This window comes from Canis lupus, chromosome 12 (genome assembly GCF_011100685.1).
Source record: "Canis lupus familiaris isolate Mischka breed German Shepherd chromosome 12, alternate assembly UU_Cfam_GSD_1.0, whole genome shotgun sequence".
Lineage (NCBI taxonomy): Eukaryota > Metazoa > Chordata > Mammalia > Carnivora > Canidae > Canis > Canis lupus.
Genome location: NC_049233.1, coordinates 30332801 through 30356058, shown reverse-complemented (window position 1 = coordinate 30356058; position 23258 = coordinate 30332801). Strand labels below are relative to the sequence as shown.

Sequence of the window (23258 nt, the reverse complement as noted above, 5' to 3'; positions counted from 1 at the left end):
AGTTTAGACTCACCCAAAGTTTCATTTTGATAACTTTTTTTTTTTTAAGATTTTATTTATTTGAGAGAGTGAGAGAGAGAGCATGGGGGAAGGCAGAGGGAGGGGGATAGAGAGTTTCCAGCAGACTCTGTGCAGAGCCCTACATAGGACTCAATCTCAGGACCCTGAGATCATGACCTGAGCTGAAATCAAGATTCCAGATGCTTACCCAACTAAGCCACCCAGGCACCCTTTCCCTTTTGATAACTTAAAGTCAACTAATTGGGAAATTTAATTACATACGCAAAATCACTTACCCTTTGCCATATAACATAACCCAGTCATGACAGTATTCCATGGTATTTATATGTCCCACTGTTACTCAAAGGGAGAGACTTATACAGGTCTGTTCACTGGGAAGTAGAAATCTTGTGGACTATCTTAGAATTACCGGTGCCAAAGTTGTGGCATTGTGTCTCTTTCAGAGATATTTCTTTTATCCCCATATCCTCAGAGCATTTCTCTTGCCAATATGTCATACGAGTGAGATTGATGCACAAATTAAGAGAATTAATAATGTTACAATTTTAGAAAGCTTTCTTTCCAAAGAACCAAAAGCACTGGCAAATTATGTCATGTCAAAATAAATGATGTATTAAAACAGTCATGTTCTCAATGTGATAGCAAGGGAAAGTTTTAGACATTTGAGAAGCACAATGATAAAATATGAAATTAAAACATTAACTTGTTGATAAACACTTTCACTCTTGTGAAACATTTCCAATTCAAACTCATGGCAGTTGTTCTGTAACACAAGTAAAAGGTAGATGTAGAAGGCTGGAATAAAAAAATCTATAAAATTATACTTAAAATATGTGTTTATAAAAGTTGTTAATGATTATCATTTAAATTCTCTACTTATATTCACATTTCACTACTGCATTACTATGTGTACTTAGGCAATCGTGGTCTACTTTAAAAAAATGTGGTAAGAGTAAGAGAAGGTCCCAGAACCAGTTGGGTGGGAATGAGATGGAGGGTAGGATATGAGCTCTAGACTTTGTGGGTAAAATCACAGGCATAGGGAACAGACCAAAAATAAAGATCAAGAACCTAAATGTCTATTGGCATCCCCTGCCACCACTGCCACCATTCTCAAGTCCCCCTGGAGGCAGTAGTGGCAGGAACATGGTCTAAAGCAATGAACAGCAATGGGAACCAAAGAAGCACTTAGAGACAAATGCCAAGTGTAGAAGTGGCTCAAGCACTGAGGGACTAAATACTCAGGACAGCAAGCAGCCATTTGTAGCAACAACTCCAGCAATTGTGCCTCAATGCTGGGGAGGCCAAGAAGTTAACTCTGAGCTGGGCAAGGGCCACTTAGCTGCTGACCCCCCAGGTCCTCTGTTTCCAGGGATGAGAGGGAAGGGGGATGATAGGTTTCAGCAAGCCCCTCTACTTAGCTCCTTGGAAATCTTCCAGTACCCCTTCTGTTTCCAGCCACAGTCATGCCCTGGGGAGCCCTTGTGCAGAATGCCTAGCAGGGGGCTCCGGCTGCCCCCATCCCAGTCTAGCTTAAGACTCAGTATTATTCCGTGATTTGACTGGTCAACTCTCTCCCCAAGACCTTTTGTGGGGCACCTGCATTTCCTCATTATGTCTGAGTACCAAGGAAGAGATGACTTTGTGGACAGGAACTCCAACCACAGGACCTTACTGAACTTGTAGAGGAGCCTGTCCCTTCCCTATCTTGTAGATCCAGCAGAGAGGATAGAGCACTGTACTACTGCAAACTGAGTCGTCTCAGGTGTCTGAAGCAAGTGTGGCTGGTCTTCACAACTGGCTAGCCTCTTACATCATGAATGTTCTACCATTTCTCTATCCAACCTGCTGGTAGTAGACCTATGCATGTTTTCACTGTGCTGCTCTCCTAAGCTGTGCTGCTATGAATGTTTTAGAGAGAAACTGATATCTTCACAATATTGAGCTGTCCAAACTAAGAATATTATTTTTTTGTTAATTCATTTTTTCTGAAAAAATGTATTTAAGGAATACAGAGAGATAAATATTGTTTTTCATATTTTTTACTTTGATGAAAAATAATTATAACTAAAGGAAAAATGATTAGTATTTCTGAAAGCAAAACACATTTTTTTTTTTTATACTAGGTTCCATAGGCCCACCTTGGAGACCAATGGTGGGCTTAAACTCACACCCGGAGATCAAGATCTGAGCTAGATCAGGAGTCAAATGCTTAACACACTAAGCCACCCAGGCACAAATTTTAAAAGACAAAGGAAAGAAATTACACAAATCAGGAAAACACAAACTTCAAGAAATAGAATAGGAAATAACCATAAATATCCTGTTATCAGTTACCTATTATTATATGATAACACATACAAGCTTAGTGGATTAAAACAACACTCAGATCATTATTATAATTCTAAAAATATAAATAACAACATGGCCTTCCACACTAAAATTAAAAATATTTTCTCTCTTGTTCAAAGAAAGGATATAAGCAGAAATGTCAATGTTTCTCAAATTAGAAAAAAAAAAACAAAAAAATAAAGTAAAGAAAAAAAACAATTTATCTGTGGCATATATTCAAAACAACAATACAAAGAAAATCCATTACCTTAACCAGTTACATCAATAAAAATAAAATAATATAAATCAATAAATACAATGCCTTAATCGGAAATCTGGAATCAGCATCAAAGTAAATCATAAGAGAAGCAGAAGGAAGCAAATATTGTATAACATTTTTTAAAAAAACTTTTTTAAAGGGAGAAACAAAATAGTAGGAATAGTAAGTGAATAAATAAATCATAAATAATAAATGAAATGCTGATTCCTTAAAAACCTTCAACGAAAGAGATAATCAAAAAGTAGAAAGAACAAATAGTAAGAACTAATCAAAGTGAAATAAGAAATAAAAATTTAAAAAAAATCATCACTACTTTGAACTCCATGTAAAACACTTGCTGAACTAGATGATTCAGATTAAGTCCTAGGAAAAATAGTTATAAAATTTGAAATTAATAGAGTTTACAAGGTTGTACAGAGCAATTTCAAAGAAAAACATATAAAGTTATCTGAGTACTAGCTCACAGGTTATTTTAGGGCAATTTTATAAAATCATTAAAGGCCAGAAAATTGTGATATTTTATAAATAGATACAGAGAAGATTAAAAATTAAAAAGGGCGAAAACTTCCAAATTCCTTTCTGAAGCAATTATAAGATTAAAATTTAAAACTGATAAATATAGCCCAGGTGGATGGATACATAAATATTTATCATGTCACCTGAAATATACATGCAACTAAACCTAAATAAAATTTTAGTGAATAGATTTTAAACATCCCATTAAATTATAAATCTAGAGTCACCTTATGAACATATACATATATATGTGCATTTGTGTGTATACACATACATACATACACGACAAAGAAATTATTCCAGATTTATTTAAGGGTTATTAAATATTAGGAAACCACTTAATGTAATTCACTAAATTAATAGATCTAAGAAGAGAAATCAACATCAATTTGGACTCACAAAAGATGTTTGGTAATATTACACATATATCTAATACTATGAAAGCCTTTTCATTTACATATATTTACATTTAGGAATTATGGTAAGCGTGGTGAAAAGTGCAGAGTTCCATACTACCACATGATCTGGGGAGTTGAAAGAACAGCAAAGGCTTTCCTGGGAATGTACATTTAAGGAAACATCTGTAAGGAAAGCAGGGATTAGAGGTGGAGTGGTTAGAGGAATTGGCACCCAGTGTATCAAGAATAGCCTGTGGGGATAGCCTAGGAAAAAAACAAGAACCTACTATGTCAAGTGAACTAAAAGAAGGCCAGTATTGGTGAGGTGGAGACAGGGCTTGGAAAAGTAGGCTAAAACCAGATTAAATAAGACTTGTAGCTCTGGAAAGAATTTACTAGCACATCCGAAAACAATTCAGTAATAATGACATAAAAGCTCTTATGAGTGATCTTAAGAAAAGTACTAAAAAGAAGCATAGACTTAAGTGAAGAATTTTAAACATGGTGCTACCTATTTATGATGCCAAATATACAAGTAGTTAATTAAATTATGTTGTATTTATAGGTGAAATATATATTTTTTCATATAGGTGAAATATTTAAAGTAATACAATGTTCTGGAAGAAATACTACTTCTTAAAAAAAAATCTTCATTATACATTGAATTGGAAAATGGACACTTCCAAATTCCCAAAAGTTTCTGATTTTACAATATGTCTAATTTTCACTGATATTCAAAATGACATTTTTGCACTTAAAATCCAAAACCAATTTGTCAATGGAACCATAGATAAGAAAGATACAATTTTACATTTACTTATTATGCTTAATAATTTATAGGAAATGCAAATTTACTGTTTGGTAGCTTGCATATTTATTAAGTTGGAATGCTCTATTGTTAATGATAACCAACACTGGAGCATATAAAGTCTTTAATATGATCAATGTTATTATTTTCAGAGTTTTATATATCATGTTTTATAGTTTTCATGGAATATTTAAAGTTTATGGAATTTAATAGAAATTGCTCATTAGAACACTAATTAGCAATTAATGACTAATTCCTTAAAAAATAGAATTTAACTTTTAACAGTACACAAGTATACTGAAGTTATGTTAGACTGTCACAAATGTCATTGTGTTCCTGTTAACTTCAGTTTAAAAATTATTCAAATTTATATTGCTTGTCAGTTAAAGAGTAACACTATATGTAAACATTTTAGGCAAAGTTTTATTATTTTTCATATTTCTCACTGGTGATGAATAATAAATTATAAAAAAATCCTTATCATGAAGTAATTATAAATTAACTATAAATTACTTCACTTCAAGCTAGAATAGCAAATACAGACAATTATTTTCTGGGTAACTCAGTAATTCGGACAAGGAGACCTTTTTTTTTTTTTTCAGACAAGGAGACTTTTAAACAACTTCCTGAAAAATAAATAACAAATTGAATGTGCCCTAAAAATAATGTTTATTTTTTCTTCTATGAAAAAAGTTATCTCCTAGAAGTAAGATTTCAATATTAAATAAATTTTATATTTGCCTCTGACATTAATAATGATGCTTCAGGACTATTTCACCATTTTTTTTTTTTTACTCAAAGATCCTCCATCCATTAAATCTAATTAGATTGATCATAGAACAAGTCAGCAATAAGCAATATTTTTTAAGAGTCATTTCATTCTTTAAACTCTCATATATCCACTTGGACTTCTCATAACAAATTTTAGCAAGTCACATTTATTACTGATAACTCAAAATTTAGGGAAACTAATTTTAGAATATAACACTACTTATAGGAAAATCTCCAATTCTTTTGAAAATCTAAGGCCAGAAATTTGTTCACGAAGAATTTTATCAATTAACCTTTCATTTTGTATCAGTAAACAAACAAATCTGTTTCCCTTCCTCAATTTTGGAAAACAGGGCAGCCCTGGTGGCTCAGCAGTTTAGCACTGCCTTCAGCCCAGGCCATGATCTTGGAGACACCGGATCAAGTCCCATATCCGGCTCCCTGCATGGAGCCTGCTTCTCCCTCTGCCTGTGTCTCTGCCTCTCTCTGTCTCTGTGTCTCTCATGAATAAATAAATAAAATCTTTAAAAAAAACTTTTTTTGTAAAACAATGTAGCATAGCAGTTTAAAGATTTTGGATATATAAAATGTCATTTTTTTTTTTTTTTACTCTGTGTCTTAACAAAGGAAAATAGTACAATCTTTTTTAGATCTAATTTCCTTAAATGATAAAAAGGAAAAATTATATATATTGTGATTTAGATTGTTTAATATATGTGCATCTCTTCCAGTAATGGAAAGTTAAAAGATGCCTAGTAAAAGATAAGCATTTCTCTTAGTGTCATAATAAATATTTAATTTATTTCAGAGGCATATGAAAACTCCTTTATCTTAGTGACATAAGAAGTATAATGTCCTTAGTGATCACTGCAGCTAAAACAAAAGCTTTACAGCAAAAGCAAAGTCAAAACTAACATAATTGCATGATATAGCTAAAAAATAGCTTAGATGTCATTTACTATATATACCCTTCTTATCTAACAAATGAGCAAACTTTCCTCAAAAAAGATCAAGTGATTTGTCAGATGTTGATAATTGATCAAAACTAAAGTGCAGGAATACTCTTTAATATTTTTTTCTTTATATTTTAGATAATATAAATATTTATCATATTAGTCAAATGACCCATTGCAATAAGCAAGTGTACTTTAAACAGTAGATACTTTTAAGAATAAATGAAGAAATCAATCAAATAATTAGTCAATCAAAAAATGATTTAATTGTTTTCAAGTTCTAATAGAGCCTGTACCTCTGAACTCCTTGAAATACACATGAACTCATACTCTATTATAGCATACATACAAAAAAGTATATAGCACATCTATATGCACATTATCATAAATATCATATGATAACACTCTGATATAACTGATGTCTGTCTGGGCTGCTATAACAGAAATTTCATAGACTGAGTGGTTTATAAACAATAACCATTTGTTTTTCACAATTCTGGTAGCTGGAAAATCGAAGACCAATATTCTGAGTCTGATGAGAGCCCCCTTCTTAGTTCATAAAAGGCCATCTTTTCTCTGTGTTCTTACAAGATGGTAGTGCCTAGAGAGCCCCCTAGAATCTCTTTTATAATGGCATTAATCCTATTGATGAGGGCTCCACTCTCATGCCCTAATCACCTCCTATAGTCCCACACCAACACATTAAAGAATAGGCTCATCACATATGAATTTCCAGGGGAGATACAGATATTCAGTTTATAGCAATTTAATTCCCTCTGTGCTTTACTTAGCACAACTTTCAATTTTGTTTTAGCAAACATAGGCAGAAATAATTTTGGATAGAGAGACCTCAAACCAGAAAAAAGAAAGAACAGAAAAAGTAGTAGATGAAGAACATTATACCTCTTCAAATTTGTTCCCTAAGAAGAGAGATTTTCATTCATGTGAAAGTTAATTAGATTTTCAAGTGTATGAAGAGTTTGACTGAAGTAAAACATGTATCAGGGCAACCACAGTTCATACAAATAAAAAGTTATTAGATAATTTAAGTGGTGCAAACAACTCTACATTAGCAATGGGTTTGTAGAAGATACATAGAATTTCTTTAAATAAAATGTGATAGTCACATTTAAATTTAGAGCTATTACCAAACAACCTAACCCTCCAAAAACAAAATGCTTCTCACATTACAAGGAGTTTTATTCTCATAACAGAATCATCTCTCACAAAACTGTCTTCACTAATCAAAGATTTACCTAATTCTCATATAATTATTTTTTGGTTCCATTGACATGGCTTGTTTTCAAACAAGTTATTTTCCTATTTTATAAGTAAAAATGAGGGATAATCTGTGGGACTTGGGTATATCTATGTATAAGATGAGAATTATTTAATTGAAACCTCTAAATAAAAACTATGATATTATGAAGATCTTACATACACTATTTCAATTCTTAGTTTAGGATAAAATGATATAAAGTGTCTGACTATTGGTTTTGGCTCAGATCATAATCTCAACAGGCTCAGATCAGGATCTCAGAGTCCTGAGATTGAGCCCCACATCAGGCTTTGCATTCAGCATTGAGTCGGCTTGTAATTTTCTTTCCCTCTTCCTCTGCCCCTCCTGCTCATGCTCTCTCTCTCAAATAAATAATCTTTTTTTAATGAATATTTCGACTAATGCATAGTTTAATTAGCTTCAATAAAATTAACCTACCTTAAAATAATGATATTTTGAGAGGAATAACTATCATTCAATAAATTTGTGTGGAAAATAATATGGAGATATCCTCCAGGCTTACATAAAAAAAAAAAAAAAACAAAAAAAAAAACCTAAAAATGCTGGTAAACCTCTACCATCTTGTGTTAGAAAAGTTTCTTGTTAACAAAATGATCTACTTTGTTGATATCATTCACTTTTGTCAAGTTTATTAATTGGGGTGACTATGGCACTAACACAACAGTGTAGCAATATACTAAGAATCTCCATAAATCAGATTGCATTATGCTCCATGAGAATGTAAACCGGATATTTGACATTTTTTCATCAATATTGTGCAATGATGTTATTTTCTTAATCTTTAACTAAATAAAAGTAAATTCATTCTTAGAGCAAAAACAGAATGTTCTTCTATAACTCATAGTATAGCCTTTTAAATAGACATTGACATTTGAAACATGTTTGTACACTGAAATTAGCTCATGGAGAATCTCTTCCTTTCCATTTTTTAATAATAAATTTATGATGAAAGGAGTGTGAAGGAACAAAATTCATAAGTAGAAAAAATAGTGTTAAAACAAAACCACAGATTTTTCCTTTTATTGTACTCATTAACTTGCCTAGCTCCTTACTCACCTCCTCCTTTGGCTATGACCACCAGGGGACTACAATATGCAGAGCTGGATGGGGATTCATGAGCTACTTAGCAAAATTGCTAGGACTTAATTTGCAAAAGGTGGCATTTTGCCTTAATGTGGATTTGGATACATGATGAACAATTTGAGATTTCTGGTAAGCACCTTAGAATCTCTAGTTTAGCTACTGCCAAAAAGAAATTATTAAGCCTTAATTTGTAAGCCTGAGGAGCATAAAAATTCAACCTTAGCTAAAAAAAACTGACAGATCTCTTTTCTGAAGACCCTGGTAGGAAACATTTTTTGCCTTCCAATATGAATTATGACATAGTAAAGTATTATAAAGAATTGTATTTCTAATGAATCTTTGATATAAAAGAATGCATATTTTGAAAAGATTGTATAACATTCCACTTGCCACAAAGAAGAGAAGGCATTTCTATTTCAAAATAACATCTAGCCCTGATGCAGTTCTTCACAATTTCGCACTAAAATATCTATGGGAACATTCATGTGCATGCACACACACACACGTGCACACACATGTATACAGACACAGAAACAAAAAAGAAATACCAGAAAACAAAGAAAATGAGAACTGAAAGTGAACTTATTGCTAAATTAGTGACTGGCTTTCCAGTAACTACAAAGCTGAAAAAAAAAAAAAAGGAAAGTGTTTAGTTAATAAAAACCAATTAAGTCTTCTCTCTTAAAGAAGAAAAATATATGGGGGATCCCTAGGTGGCTCAGCGGTTTGTGCCTGCATTCGGCCCAGGGCATCATCTGGAGCCCCCGGATCAAGTCCCTGGATCGAGTCCCCAGATCGAGTCCCCAGATCGAGTCCCGCATGGGGCTCCCTGCATGGAGCCAGCTTCTCCTTCTGCCTGTGTCTCTGCCTCTCTCTCTCCCTGTCTCTCATGAATAAATAAATAAAATCGTTTAAAAAGAAAAGAAAAATATATAAACAGGAAACACTTTTTCCTCTAATATCTATTTACTATCTCATAATTTCATTGTCTATCTTCCATTTAATGTTGACTGCCCACAGAAAACTGCTGCTCCATTTTTAAATAAAATTACATTTTACTTTGGTAAGAACACTCTGCTGTTATCTTGTTTTACTGTGGTAAGAACACTACTTTGAGATTTATCCTATTACCAAATTTTTAAGTGTACAATATACGATTGCTGACTATAGGTACAATAGATTTTTAGAGCTAATCTATCTGGTTCAGCTGAATGAAACTACATGCCCATTTGCTAGTAATTCCTTGTGTGAAGGGTGGGTGCCAGATTTTAGGAATAGCTGATTCCATGCTATTGGGAATTAGAAGATAGGAGTTGCACTGCAAAATTCATACATATGGATAATTGTAAGTTTTTTGTTTTTACCTCTTCGATTTATATCAGAAAATCAAGCAGTAAGAACAAAGGGTTTTCTCAACTTAAATGCATGTTTAATAGACCAGAGTATTAGACCTCTGATTCTGAAGACATCTCATTCAGCCTCTTAAATACCTCTTAATTCTGTCTACTTCTTTCTGATAGCATTGTAACTATTGTAAAATAAAACAATGCCTCTTGTTTTATCACTACAATACTCTCCTAATTGTTCTTTTGTCTATAATCTTCCTCTCACCAGTTAATTTGCCATGCTGGAATAAAGTGATCTTTCTAAAATTTATATATGGATATGTCATTCCTTTACTAAAACTTCTGAGTTGCAACTCCTCATTTTTTTGAGGGTAGTTTAAACTTCCTAATAGTATTTAGGCTCCTATATTATAGGGATAATTTTTATTATTTTAGCTCCATTTCCTGCTACAGGCAGAAAACAGTAAGGTAGATAAAAAAAAATAAATGGCTCACCAAAGATATTTACATCTTGATTCCCCAAGAGCTATGGATATGCTACTTCAGATGGAAAAGGGAATTTGTAGATGTGATTCAATGAAGGACCTTGAGATTGGGAGACAATCCTGGATTATCTGGGTAGACCCAACATAATCATAAGGAGTTTCAGAGTGAGAGAAGGAGATATAGTAAAAGCAGAAACAAAGATGATAGGAAGAGAAAGAGAGGTTAACTTTGAACTTCTGACTTCCAGAACTGTAATATAATACATTTGTACTGTTTTAAGCCACTATGATTACATTTTGTGTACAGCATCAGTAAGAAACTAAATAGTAAACATGAAGAATAGCTAAAAAAAAAAAAAAAAAAAAAGCGTAAAGCAAATCTAAGAAGCAGTAGAAAGCATGAGGCAGAGATTAGATAGGAGAAACCATAGTACAGATGAATTATAGACACTGGAAAAAATAAAGAATCCCTAAATAAATGAATAGATATCTCAAGCATGTGAATTGAAAGACACAATATTTTTAAGATTTAAATTCTTACCAACTTAACATGTTTTATGTCATCCTAACCAAAACCTCAAAAGCCATTTATATTAAATGATGAAATCGCACTGAAATGTGTATGAAAACACAAAAGATCTAGATACAGTAAGTAAGGTAATTTTGAAAAAGAAAATTTATACTGCCATATTCTAAGGCTTAGTATGAAATTCTAAAAATTAAGATAGAAACATTGAAGTGGTAGTGGTGGAATAGAATAGAGAGTATAGAAACAGACTTAACAGCTATTTCCAAAGACAACAATTCTGTAGACAAAGGAACTCTTTTCATTAAATTGTGTTGGAACAACTGAATGTTTTTATCAAAATAACAGATAAAAAATATTGATTCAACCTCATAAATACTCAAAAGCTAATTAAAAAAATAAAAGCTAAAATTGTAAGGCATCTAGAAGAAAAATGAAGAAAAAATCTTGGAAGCCTCAAGGAAGGCAAAGATCTGTCAGGACACAATAACACAAACTTTAAAAGAAAGAAGTATGGATAAAAGCATCTTCACCAGTCAGTCAGTTCCTAATCTTCTCAGGAGCTTCTGGAGTGTAATCTGAAACTAGCAGCCCTCATGTGGAGGGAAGGGAGAGACCAAGTTAGGCCACTCCACATTCATAGGTGGAAGATTTCATAAGCAAGGAAATTTGCAAGGCTTGTCTTGGGAAGCTGCAAGACAAGTAGATCTCCACACCTTCCCACCAAACATTAAAGATTATACAGAGGCCTTAGGGGTTCAGTCCTGTGTACCATCCAGTTGATCTTAGTGCATCACTATTTCAAGGCTATATTCTTGGGGCAGTCTCTAGGAGTGGGGAAGGCAAGTGAAAAGACACAGGAGAGGTTGATAAATCCTCTGATTGCTGGGGTCCTGCTCATGGGTCAACTAACAGTCATGTCTTCTCAGTGACCTCTCCCAATACTCCACCTCCATCCCCTATGACCAGCTCTTATAGTCACACATGCCTCCTTCTTCTGCAATGGGCCCTGAGCTGTCAGCAAGGGGCTTCACTAGCATAAAGGCTCCTTTGGCAGCTATTTGGCTGCATTGGAAAAAGATGACACGGCAACAATACAGAAACAAGTAAGAGAAAACACAGATTAAACAATGATTCCCAAAGTCAGTGACAACATTTTCCACTAAGAGTCCCATATTCCAAACCCTTGATTTGTTAAGTTCCCTACACGGGTGGTTGGATCACTCAGTGTGTTGACTTGTAACCTCACGTGATTTAATAATGATATATTAGCAGACTCATCAGGTATGAATATAGACCATTCTGTTTGGATAATAGCACAGGTGCCTCCTTGTGAGGCAATAGGCAGTAATAATTTCTAAGGCCATTCTATTTTGAAGAGCACCTTTTTTTCATTAGAGACATTTTAGAATAAGTAAGGATAGGCTTTGTTGTTATCATTCAAGACTTGCTGGTGAATTTAGTAAGGTCTTCTATGTGTGCTACAAGATCCTCCAGGCCATGGAGAGAACAAGGACAGCAGACAAATAATTGCACCAGTGGAATACAGAACACGCCTACCTGGCCTTAGAAAGAGAGAGTTTGGCAGCTTTAGTAACTTGACCTGGTTGTGCATAGCATACATTTTGGCTGGGGGAAGCAGCATTTTTAGGAGTGAGGAGCTAACTGGGGGAAGAATATGCCAGACCACAACCCCTACCTTCTCCCCTGGTATGTGTTCCATTCCAGTCATAGCGCATTTCAACAGGTCCAGCTTGTAGCAGGGCAATAGGATCCCAGTGGGGATTAAGTGGTACCTCCTTATCCACAGGTGTGAAGTAACCCACTCATCGTTGAAGGATATCCCCTTGCAAATTTCAGTAGATAATTTCTTTCTCAGTGTGATGGGGCTTGGTGTTCTCAGCAGTATAGAGACTTAATCAATGGTGAGTCAGGGCAATGACTGTTTCCCACAACTTCCATAACTTTATAATATCGGGTGCCTTGGCAAGGGCTCTCAGTCTGGCATATGGGACAACAGGCCCTATAGATTAATCATTCAAATATATTAAAGCCTGGGACAGCACTTTAGTCCACCAGGCCAAAGTTATTTTACTTGTTAATAACTTAAATTCCTGATTTAGTATTACATTTTTCCTTTTTACCAGTCCTGTTGTTTGTGGAATTGTAGGGGTTGGAACCTCCATTTAATATCATATTCTCTTGCTCAGCCTTGTACATCATGACCTTTGAAATGTGACTTCTGATTACTGTCTCATCCATGAGAATGCCTATACATGGTACTTAGCTCCTTTAATCCCTTCATGGTGGTAGCCTGGTTTGCATAGTGACAGAAAAGCTTAGATTAGGCCAGATGTAGTGTTGCCACAAACCAAGACTTGCTTTCTTGTTTGTTTATTTATTTACTTACTTATTTATAAAGATTTTATTTATTTATTCATGAAAGACACACAAAGAGAGGCAGAGACATAGACAGAGGGAGAAGCAGGCTCCCTGCAGGGAGTCCAGTGCAGGACTCAATCCCAGGCCCCCGGATTATGGCCTGAGCCGAAGGCAGATGTTTAACCATTGAACCACCCAGGCATCCCACCAGGGCATATTTAATACCTCAATAGGAGGCAGAGAGACAATAAAATCAATTCATGAATCCCTTTCCAATTGGAAACTCCAGTGGATGACCAAACTTCTTTGGCAGTTGCCTTGGACATTGTTTAAAACATACACAACATGCTGCACTAAACAAGGCATTGGATTTCAAGGGCAATCTGAGATCCTTGGCAGTGTGCCATATCAGGCACTATGGTAGCCATTCAGTCTATGTAACCAATCTGCTTTATCTACTAAAGAGTCTTATACCCTTGTTAGGACATCAGCTTCTTAATTGCCAGGCGGCAGTATCATTGCCTTATGGGTTGAGACTTTGAAGACAGTAAGGACTGCCTCAGGCTCTTGCAGGTGAACCCACTGTCCTTTCACATATCCTAAGCCCCCAAGGGTTTAGTCATGATCATCCACTCTTGGACTTCCCATTGTTAAAGCCATACGGTTGTGAAAATTATTCAAAGGAAACCTCATTTAAAATGTCATCTAAGGGATCCCTGGGTGGCGCAGCGGTTTGGCGCCTGCCTTTGGCTCAGGGCGCGATCCTGGAGACCCGGGATCAAATCCCACGTCGGGCTCCTGGTGCATGGAGCCTGCTTCTCCCTCTGCCTGTGTCTCTGCCTCTCTCTCTGTGTGTGACTATCATAAATAAATAAAAATTAAAAAAAATAAATAAAATGTCATCTAAATGCCAGCAAGGAGTGCTCTCGTGCCCTACCATACCTTGTCAGTTGCAGACCCAACAGGATGAGATACACCTTGCAAGCTGATACTGTTTGGTCAACTACTTTACTTCCGGAGCAGGAGGAAGAAAGTCTTTCCTCTCTTAGCTAGCAACCCAGCCAATGAGAGACTGTCACAACTCAGTCAACGAGAAGGCATTATACTTTGAACACCCACTTTACTCAATCTTTTTGTTTTTAACACACTTTCTAGCTACCCCTTTCCTCTATAAGAGGGTATTCCTCTCGCTTCTTCTGAGGGCTTGCCTATGATTTTGATATAGGTTGCTTGTCCTGAATTGCAATACTCTGCTGTTTTCAAATAAACAGATTTTTTTTTTTTTTGCTGGTAAAATAACTGGGAGTTTTAATTTTAAGTTTAATAGGGTTAATCCCTTTTAGAGTGGCCCAATTTTCAGTACAGAGCTAAGTGCCAAGGCTCATGAGTGATCACCAGCTAAACCACTCTGAGCTCAGATCTCTGGCTACTGCACTTGCTGCTGTATGAGAGGTTCTAGCTGGAGCAGCACTGTGTACACAGCTAGATGCTTATTGCTTTGTGAGCTTTGTGTCAGATTTCTGTCCTCTTCCAGAACTGGGCCCCAAACCCTAGCAGTACTCTCCCCTTTTGTTGTCTCTACTACTGTCTGACCCATGCCTTTCAGAGTCCCAGACACATTTCACTCAAGTGGTAGTCCTGTTTAGAGGATGTCCAAAGCTTTAATATGCTTTGCTAGTATTTTTGCTTGTTCTGATTCTCAGTCCAAGAGGTGCCCTTTATCAGGTGGTATAACGGATAGAGGCATTGTGCCAGATGAAAAGTCCTCCCAACCCCCAAATCCCTGCAAAGTCTTGCACCTCTTTCACATTCTTCGTGGTTGGGTAAACTGGAATCTTATCAATCACTACTTCTAGGACAATATGCATCATATGTAACTAGATGACTTCTAAACTCTTATGGTGTTGCAGGGGCTTTAAATTTTCTGTGAGTTCACTGGCAATCCTCTCCTTTGCAGAACTCCTGAGAGTATCTATGGTTGAAGATCTGATGAGAGAAAGTTCATTATAGTGCAACTGATAAAGGAATTCAGTTATTTCTATGACAGAGATTTTTAAATTATGATTGATAATATTATACCAGGACTATATCATATTTTAGGAATTGTATTCAGGGATCCCTGGGTGGCGCAGCGGTTTGGCGCCTGCCTTTGGCACAGGGCGCGATCCTGGAGACCCGGGATCGAGTCCCACGTCGGGCTCCCGGTGCATGGAGCCTGCTTCTCCCTCTGCCTGTGTCTCTGCCTCTCTCTCTCTCTCTGTGTGACTATCATAAATAAATAAAATTAAAAAGAAAAAAAAAAGGAATTGTATTCAAATACATCCTAAAGATATAGCATCACTTCTTTCTTAACAATGGTTCCCATGGAATTTAACACATGCAAAAAGTTACATAGTTGGAAAAAACTTAGTTCTTTTACAAATTAATTTTGGCAGACAAACTTCTACATCAGTATGTATTGTAAAAAGCTTCTCCCCCCCCCACACATACACCTTTTTTTTCTTTCTGTCTTTGAGGGCAAATTTTTGGTTATCTCTTGGGGTGTTTCAGTTCAAAGAGGTGATAAGATTTATAACCTCAAGGGATGGGGAAAGAATTTAAATTTTCTCCTAGGAGTTTGGGGTAATTATTATCTAAACTTTTCCTTAGTACTAAGTGCCAGAAAGCATGGGGCATTTCATAGATTTTCTCATCAATTAGCACAACAGGGATCCCTGGGTGGCGCAGCGGTTTGGCGCCTGCCTTTGGCCCAGGGCGCGATCCTGGAGACCCGGGATCGAATCCCACATCGGGCTTCCGGTGCATGGAGCCTGCTTCTCCCTCTGCCTGTGTCTCTGCCTCTCTCTCTTTCTCTCTCTGTGACTATCATAAATAAATAAAAAAAATTAAAAAAAATAAAATAAAATAATCAATTAGCACAACATTCTCTTCATTTTTATCACTTGTTTCAGAGATTCCACCTCTTAGCATCCTTCTTTAAAATATATATATATATATTATATATGTGTATATATATTTATTTATTCATGAGAGACCCAGAGAGGGAGGCAGAGACAGAGGCAGAGGAAGAAGCAGGTTCCCTGCAAGGAGCCCAATGTGGAACTCCATCCCAGATCCCTGGGATCACGTCCTGAACCAAAGGCAGAAGCTCAACTGCTGAGCCACCCAGGCATCCTACCACCTCTTAGCATCCTAATTAGGCTTTGTCACAAGCATCTGAGTCTTAATCCCAGGTATTTTGTACTTTGAGCTTTATAAAATGACACTTTAAGTTCTCCAATTTCTACTTGCCACCTTGTCTGCCAACCCTGGAACTCACAGAATAGAGGACAATTACATGTTCCTTCCCTAACTTCAGTTCTTCCAACTTCCAATTTGAGCTTCAGCCTACAGTTGGACATCAGTGTCCAGTTGAACTGCCCACAGCAGATGTCAGCCCAGTTTCTCTTCTTTGGTGCAGTGTGCTATGCACATTTGCTCAAACCAATCCTTTAAAAAAGCCAGTGTTTTAGGGGTTTCCCTGTACTCATGTGGCAGTCCAAAAGTATCTGACATACAGACCAGTCTCCTCACATGGAGGTCGACAGCCAACATGGGATTTCCCCCATGGATACCTCTAAGCCAAGGCCCATTTTTTTAATTTTTTTCCTGTTTCCTGGCTGGCTCACCAATGGTTGTTGGTTTGTAACTGGCTTGGGAACTGTAGGTGAAATCTGAAACTGGCCTCATATGCAGAGGACAGGGAGAGATCAAAGAAAGATGCAGACCACTCTAGGTTCATAGGTAGCAGGTTTAGTAAGCAAAGGAACTTACTTATGGGGCTTGTCTTGGGAAGTCACAAGATGAGTAGATCTCTGTACACACCTGTCAAATCTCAAAAGTTCATATAGAAGCCTTAACTGGGTTCAGTCATGTAGACCAACCAGATGGTCTCATATACCACATCCCTATCTCAAGGCTATATCCTTGGAGCAAATACCGGGAGTGCTACTCCACATTCCGATGGCAGGGAAGAGGGTAAAGAACCTCCAGTTGCTGAAATCCAGCTCACAGGTCAACTGACAATCACCTCGTCCCAGTGACCTCCTCTCATATCATTTTAGTTCACTCAGAACCATCTCTGTTTAGTAAGCACCAAAGACCTAAACACTATTCTGATTTCTTTTGTCCAGTTATTTTTTAATGCTCTGGAAATTTTTATGAAAACTATGTCATGGGGACACTTGGGTGGCTCAGTGGTTGAGCATCTCCCTTCAGCTCAGGGTGTGATCCAGGATTTCTGGGATCAAGTCCCACATAGGGCTCCCTGCTTGGAGCCTGCTTCTGCCTCTGCCTATGTCTCTGCCTCTCTGTGTGTGTGTCTCATGAGTAAATAAATAAAATCTTTTAAAAGAAGAAGGATATATATATAAAAAAATTAAAAAAAATAAATGCCTTCTCCATCATTAAAAAAAAAAGAAAACTATGTGGTGTCTATTCTTCTGGTTTGGGCTTTTTTTCATTTATAATGTTTTCAAGATTAGTCCATATATTTACTCTTTGTATCAGAAATTCCTTAAATGACATCACTGAGTAGTATTTCATTGTACAATTATACCACATTATTGTTTATCCATTCTTATCTTTTGGACACTGGGTCATTTTTAATTTTTAGGTAATTATAAATAAGACTGCCATAAACATGGCTGAACAAATGTTTTTACGTGTGAATATTTGTTTCCATTCTTCTTGGATAAATATAATGGGTCATAGAGTAGACAGACATTTAACTTTTAAAAAAGCTGCCAAACAGTTCACCAAATGATCACTCTATTCTATAGTCTTACTAGCAATATGTGAGCATTTCAGTGCTCTTTACCCTTGATATTGTCAACTATTTTGCTTTTAACTATCCTAGTTAGTAGTTGTGAAATATGATTTTAATTTGCATTTCCCTTAAGGCTAATTATGTAGAGCATATTTTCATTCATGTTTTGGCCATTCTTCTGTATGCTGTTGTGTGATGCTCGTTGTTCATTTTGTTGCTTTCCCTGTTTTTCAGTTGTTTTTTAATTGTGCAATTTTGTGTGTATGTGTTTCAGTTGAGAGAAGGGTTGAATTTTATGTGTTCACATTGGATGGGCAGTGATTTTGATGGTATATATTTGAGCCTATTTCTCTAAAATCTGCTTCATATCATATAGACTCCCTTCTTATCCTATCTGGGCTTTTCTCTCCATGGTGGGAAAGATTCCCTACACTGATCAGATTCCAATATTCCACAATAGACCACAACTGTCTCATCTCTGTGTAGGTGTCCCAATAGTTTTATAGTATTTTGAATGGAATTTGTTTTGGTAATTGTGTTTTCCAATTATTTATAGCTAGAATATAGATACAGGGTTTTGTTCATTTAATTAGTTTCTGATTTTGTTAAATTTGTGCATTAATTATAGTATTTTTGTAAATGTGGTAGGTTTTTCTACATAACCTATTCAGTCTTCTGTGAACTACATATATGGAATTTCATTTTTCATTTACAGTGTAAATGTTATATGCTAAAATTAGCTTAACTATCAATGATTTTTAAAATCCTATCACATGAAAATTATACTACAGCAAAGTATTGTCATAATGAAAAAATATTTAATAACATAAAATCTAAATCATAAAATTGAAAATTTCTAATATATTTCTAAAATATTCACAGTTTATTTTTAAGTTTCTAATAATTATATTTGTGGCAAAACACTTTAATGCATGTAGAATATTAATTGCTTCATTCTATAAACATTTGTTGAGCATTGTATGTCTTGTCACAAATGATTAACCTCAATTTTAAAAGAGAATATGATACCTAATTGATACTGTGCAGAATGTTCTCTTCTATTAATAAGAGAACACTTTTTAAAGGGATGTATGTGCTTTCATGCATATGGCTAAGTATATAAACAGATATGAATATGATACACTTTTATATAAGAGTATGTTTATATATAGAAAGTGATGCATTTATTTTCATTAGGTACAAAATACATACATAGTTAGGTACATATAGATTTGTAATTATCATATAGATTTTTACAAATATTTTAAATCTTAATAAATGTAATCTTTAAAGGATTTTTAAGCACCTTTTTCACTAAGGATACACACAAACAGGACAATAATTCGCAAACCAAGAACTGCATTATCTCACTTATATGTAAAATCTAAAAAAGTCAAACTCATAGAAGTAGAGAGTCCAATGATAATCATTAGGAGCTGGGGAGAGGTGGGAATGGGAAGATTTTCTTTCTTTTTTTTTTTTAAATGGGAAGATTTTCATCAAGGAGTACAAATCTTCAATTATAAAAGATAACTAAAATGTAGAGGCCAAATATACAAAATTGCGACTATAGTTAACAATACTATAGTGTATATTTAAAATGTGATAGAGGGTAGCTGTTAAATGTTCTCACCACACACAGAAGGAGAAAAGAAAGAAAGAAAGAAGAAGAAAGAAAGAAAGAAAAGAAGAAAGAAAGAAAGAAAGAAAGAAAGAAAGAAAGAAAGAAAGAAAGAAAAAAAAGAAAAAAAACGAAGAAGAAGAAGATGGAAGGAAGAAGAAGAAGAAATAAAGAAAGAAAGAAATCCTAAAGAAATCCCGCCTCCCAACATGCCTCTCTCCTATGATCACAGCAATACCCGACCATACCTACTCAGAAAAAGAAAGAAAGAAAGAAAGAGAGAGAGAACGATTGGAAGAAAAAGAAAGAAAGAAAAAGTAACTGTGAGATGATGCATATGTCTTTTGGTGCTTACTTCACAAAGCATACATATATCAAATCATACAGTTATAGCCCTTAAATATATATAATTTTTAAATTCTCAATTTACTTCAATAAAGCTGGGGAAAAATAGTGAAACACTAAAGTAACTGAAACACAGTGGGAAGAATTTTTTTTTTTTTTTTTGAAAAAAAAAATCTACTAGCCAAATTAAAAAATCTCTCATCTGGCTCACTCACTTTTAATACCATAATATATCTTATTTAATTAGTAAATAAACATAGCTGAAGGATAATTACACAAAGAGAACCACTAGAAGAACCTGCAGAAGAAAAAAGCTTCCTTTATATTTATTCAACATTTTTCTGATTATCAGAGAAAGATGGAACAATTGGTAAATACTGCCAATTCCATGAAAAAATTATTAAAATTTCAAAAAATATCCCCATATAGCACCATTCATGGTATCACTTACAAATTACCATATATTTACAAATCTGTTGGGGAAAAAGTCATTTAAGATGTAGGGCACCCCGAGTGGCTCAGCGGTTTAGCGCCACCTTCAGCCTAGGGCTTTTTTTTTTTTTTTTTTTTTTTTTTTTTTTTTTTTTTTTGTGTGGTAAGCATTTTATTTGACTTGAACACCACAACAGCACGCTGAGGTACAGTCCGATTCCTCAAGACCACTTGGAGATGGGGCAAATGAGGCGGAGATGGGGTAGGTGACACCCAGGGTCATGCACTCATGGGGGGAGAGTGGGAATCTCCAGCTCGGCAGTGCTGACTCAGGAGTCCCCCCTTACTGCTGTCCGACACCCCACTTCACCTGGGCAGGTCCACTCCATTCACCCACCTTCCTCTATTAACTGAGTCCTCTCAGCTTGCAGAGCGCAGCAATTCATCACCAGTATCTGGGTAGGACACTGTGTGCAATTCAGAAGTCCTTGTCTGTGCCAACTCAGACCCATGACCTACTGTCTTGGGCAGTGACCAGAGTCCTGGCACCTTGCTCCTCTGCCCAGCGGCGTGGAGTCTGGAGGAGCAGTCAGCACAGGCCAGGCCAACGGGGAGACTCGCAGGCAGTCCTGGTCGGGGAAGAACCAGTGGCATCACAACGTCCCTGTCCTTGGCTAGCTTGACAATCCACTATCTCACCTTGAACCTCGATGCATTGGGGTTCCTTAACTTAAACTTCTATTGATATAACATACCATCTTTTTTGAACTTCAATTTCCTGTTAATTCTTTCTGTCCCGAGAGGTGACAGATACTAATATTTACACTCCTTAGAAGGTAAAAGCAAGCCTTGAAATGCAAGAAAAACAACACTTGAGTTAACAGTAATAACATTTACATTCCAATTCTATTGCAAGATGGCAAAAGTTCAGCAACGTTTAAGGACTATAAAGTTTCATTAAATGGTTCCATATTTTTGTTGAAATATATAAAAATACTTTTTATAAATGCTACATAAAAGACAATGTGAAAATTATCATATTTTACAGAAAAAATTAAGTCCATCCTTAAATGTTCCTTTTTAATCATCTAACTGCCAACTCTCAGGTCTAGAGGGAAGAGGTCACGTTAGACCCCCTTCTGTGACAGTTGTCTACACATTTAAATTCGAGGAGAAGTCTTCAGAATTTAATTTCTTGCCTATTTATAGTAAATGACACAAAAATCAGTTTGCAGCCAGAGGTGACAGGAGAGCCAACACCATTTCTTATAACCGAGAGAGTAGCATGGGGAGAACGGAACCACAGGAGGCTGCACTGTTCTTCCCTCGCTCTTGCTGGTGATTCCTGAAGTCGGTACCACGTCCACTGCAGTTTCTTGTTACTTAGACACCACACAGATATCACAGTGCATTGTACTCCACACATTTTGATGGATCTGTAGGAAAGTGCTTCTGGCAAATGGTCATTAACCTCTTCAATCCCTGAATATATTTCCGCTGTGTTTCATCATTTAAAACATGTGCAACATGCTTAGAAAAAATCTTTTCTCTACCAGTTCTGGCATGGATACCAACCATGGTGACACCTATGGGCCAAGGGGCATTTCCAATGGCCATCTGAAGATAAGCATCATTAGCCTTCACATATTCTCTCTGCAACATGAATTTAATAATATCTGTTATGGATTCTTTAATATCAGCAGGAAGATTCCTTTTCCGTAGCTTTCTGAAAAGAGGTCTGAGATAGGATTCAGTCTGTTTTTGAGTAGCACTGTTCAGTTTGCCCTGTACACTGCGCTTCACATAATCTTCTCTGGCATTCAACTCTTTAGCCCAAACACCCAGGAGGAACTTAAGGAACTTCGTAATGATGTCCATGTCTTTATGATCATCGCCTTTTCCTAAAGACTCACCCAATGCCTCTAACTCTTCGATTGTGGTGTTTTCTTCATGAACTTTCAAATCATTCTGTGTGTCTTCCTCTCCGGGTTCCTGACCCCCCACAAGCTCATTGAGGTACTGCTGGTCAATCTTATCCAGAGCTGCTTTCAGATCATTCCTCAACCCCTTGTTAACTTCTGGTGTGAGGATCTCGATTTTTCTTAAACGTTGAAAAGCATCATAATCAGTTTCTCCAAATAGTCTGATGGGTTCTCCTCTTTCTCTCAATCTTCTGATAACCTCTTGCCTGGAAAGAGTCATGGGTAACTTTTCCTCTGCCAGTTCAAGTTCTAGCACTGGATTCGAAGAAGTTAATGGTTTCTGGTCCTCTTCTTTTGGCTGTATCTTGTAGCCACATCTTTCAAAATAGGCTTCCTCTTCTTTTTTCGCAAGTTCACTACGCTTGAAATACTTTTTATTTTCCACCAACAGGTTCCTGTCCTCCACCAGCTGCCGCTTCCGGAGGATCTCCGACTTCAGAACGTCCATGTCGCCGGCCCGGCTTACGCCCGAGCTTCGCCCTCGGGCCCCCGGAGCCGCCGACCCACCCCCGCCAAGCTCGCACCCCCGACGACGCCTCCAGCCTAGGGCTTGATCCTGGAGTCCCCAGATGGAGTCCCAAGTCAGGCTCCCTGCATGGAGCCTGCTTCTCCCTCTGCCTGTGTCTCTGCCTCTTTCACTCTGTGTGTTTCTCATGAATAAATAAATAAAATGTTAAAAAAAATTCATTATGTCATAAAATATAGCACAAATGACTTCCATTATCTATCAGTTTTGTTCTAAGTCTCTATTTTTCTTTTTTCTTTTTTTTTAAGATTTTCTTTATTTATTCATGAGAGACACACAGAGAGAGAGCCAAAGGGAGAAGCGGGCTCCATGCAGGGAACCCGATGTGGGACTTGATCTGGGGAC

The 23258-nt window shown here is 36.3% G+C and overlaps 1 protein-coding gene across 1 annotated transcript; it reads right to left on the bottom strand.

Moving 5' to 3' along the window:
• Positions 1-21164: 21164 nt before the first annotated feature.
• Positions 21165-22919, bottom strand: LOC119876849 (pre-mRNA-splicing factor 18). The gene has a single exon (XM_038553348.1). It carries the CDS (start codon positions 22833-22835, stop codon positions 21807-21809), a length of 1029 nt encoding a protein of 342 aa, XP_038409276.1. The 5' UTR covers positions 22836-22919; the 3' UTR covers positions 21165-21806.
• Between the last annotated feature and the right edge of the window lie 339 nt (positions 22920-23258).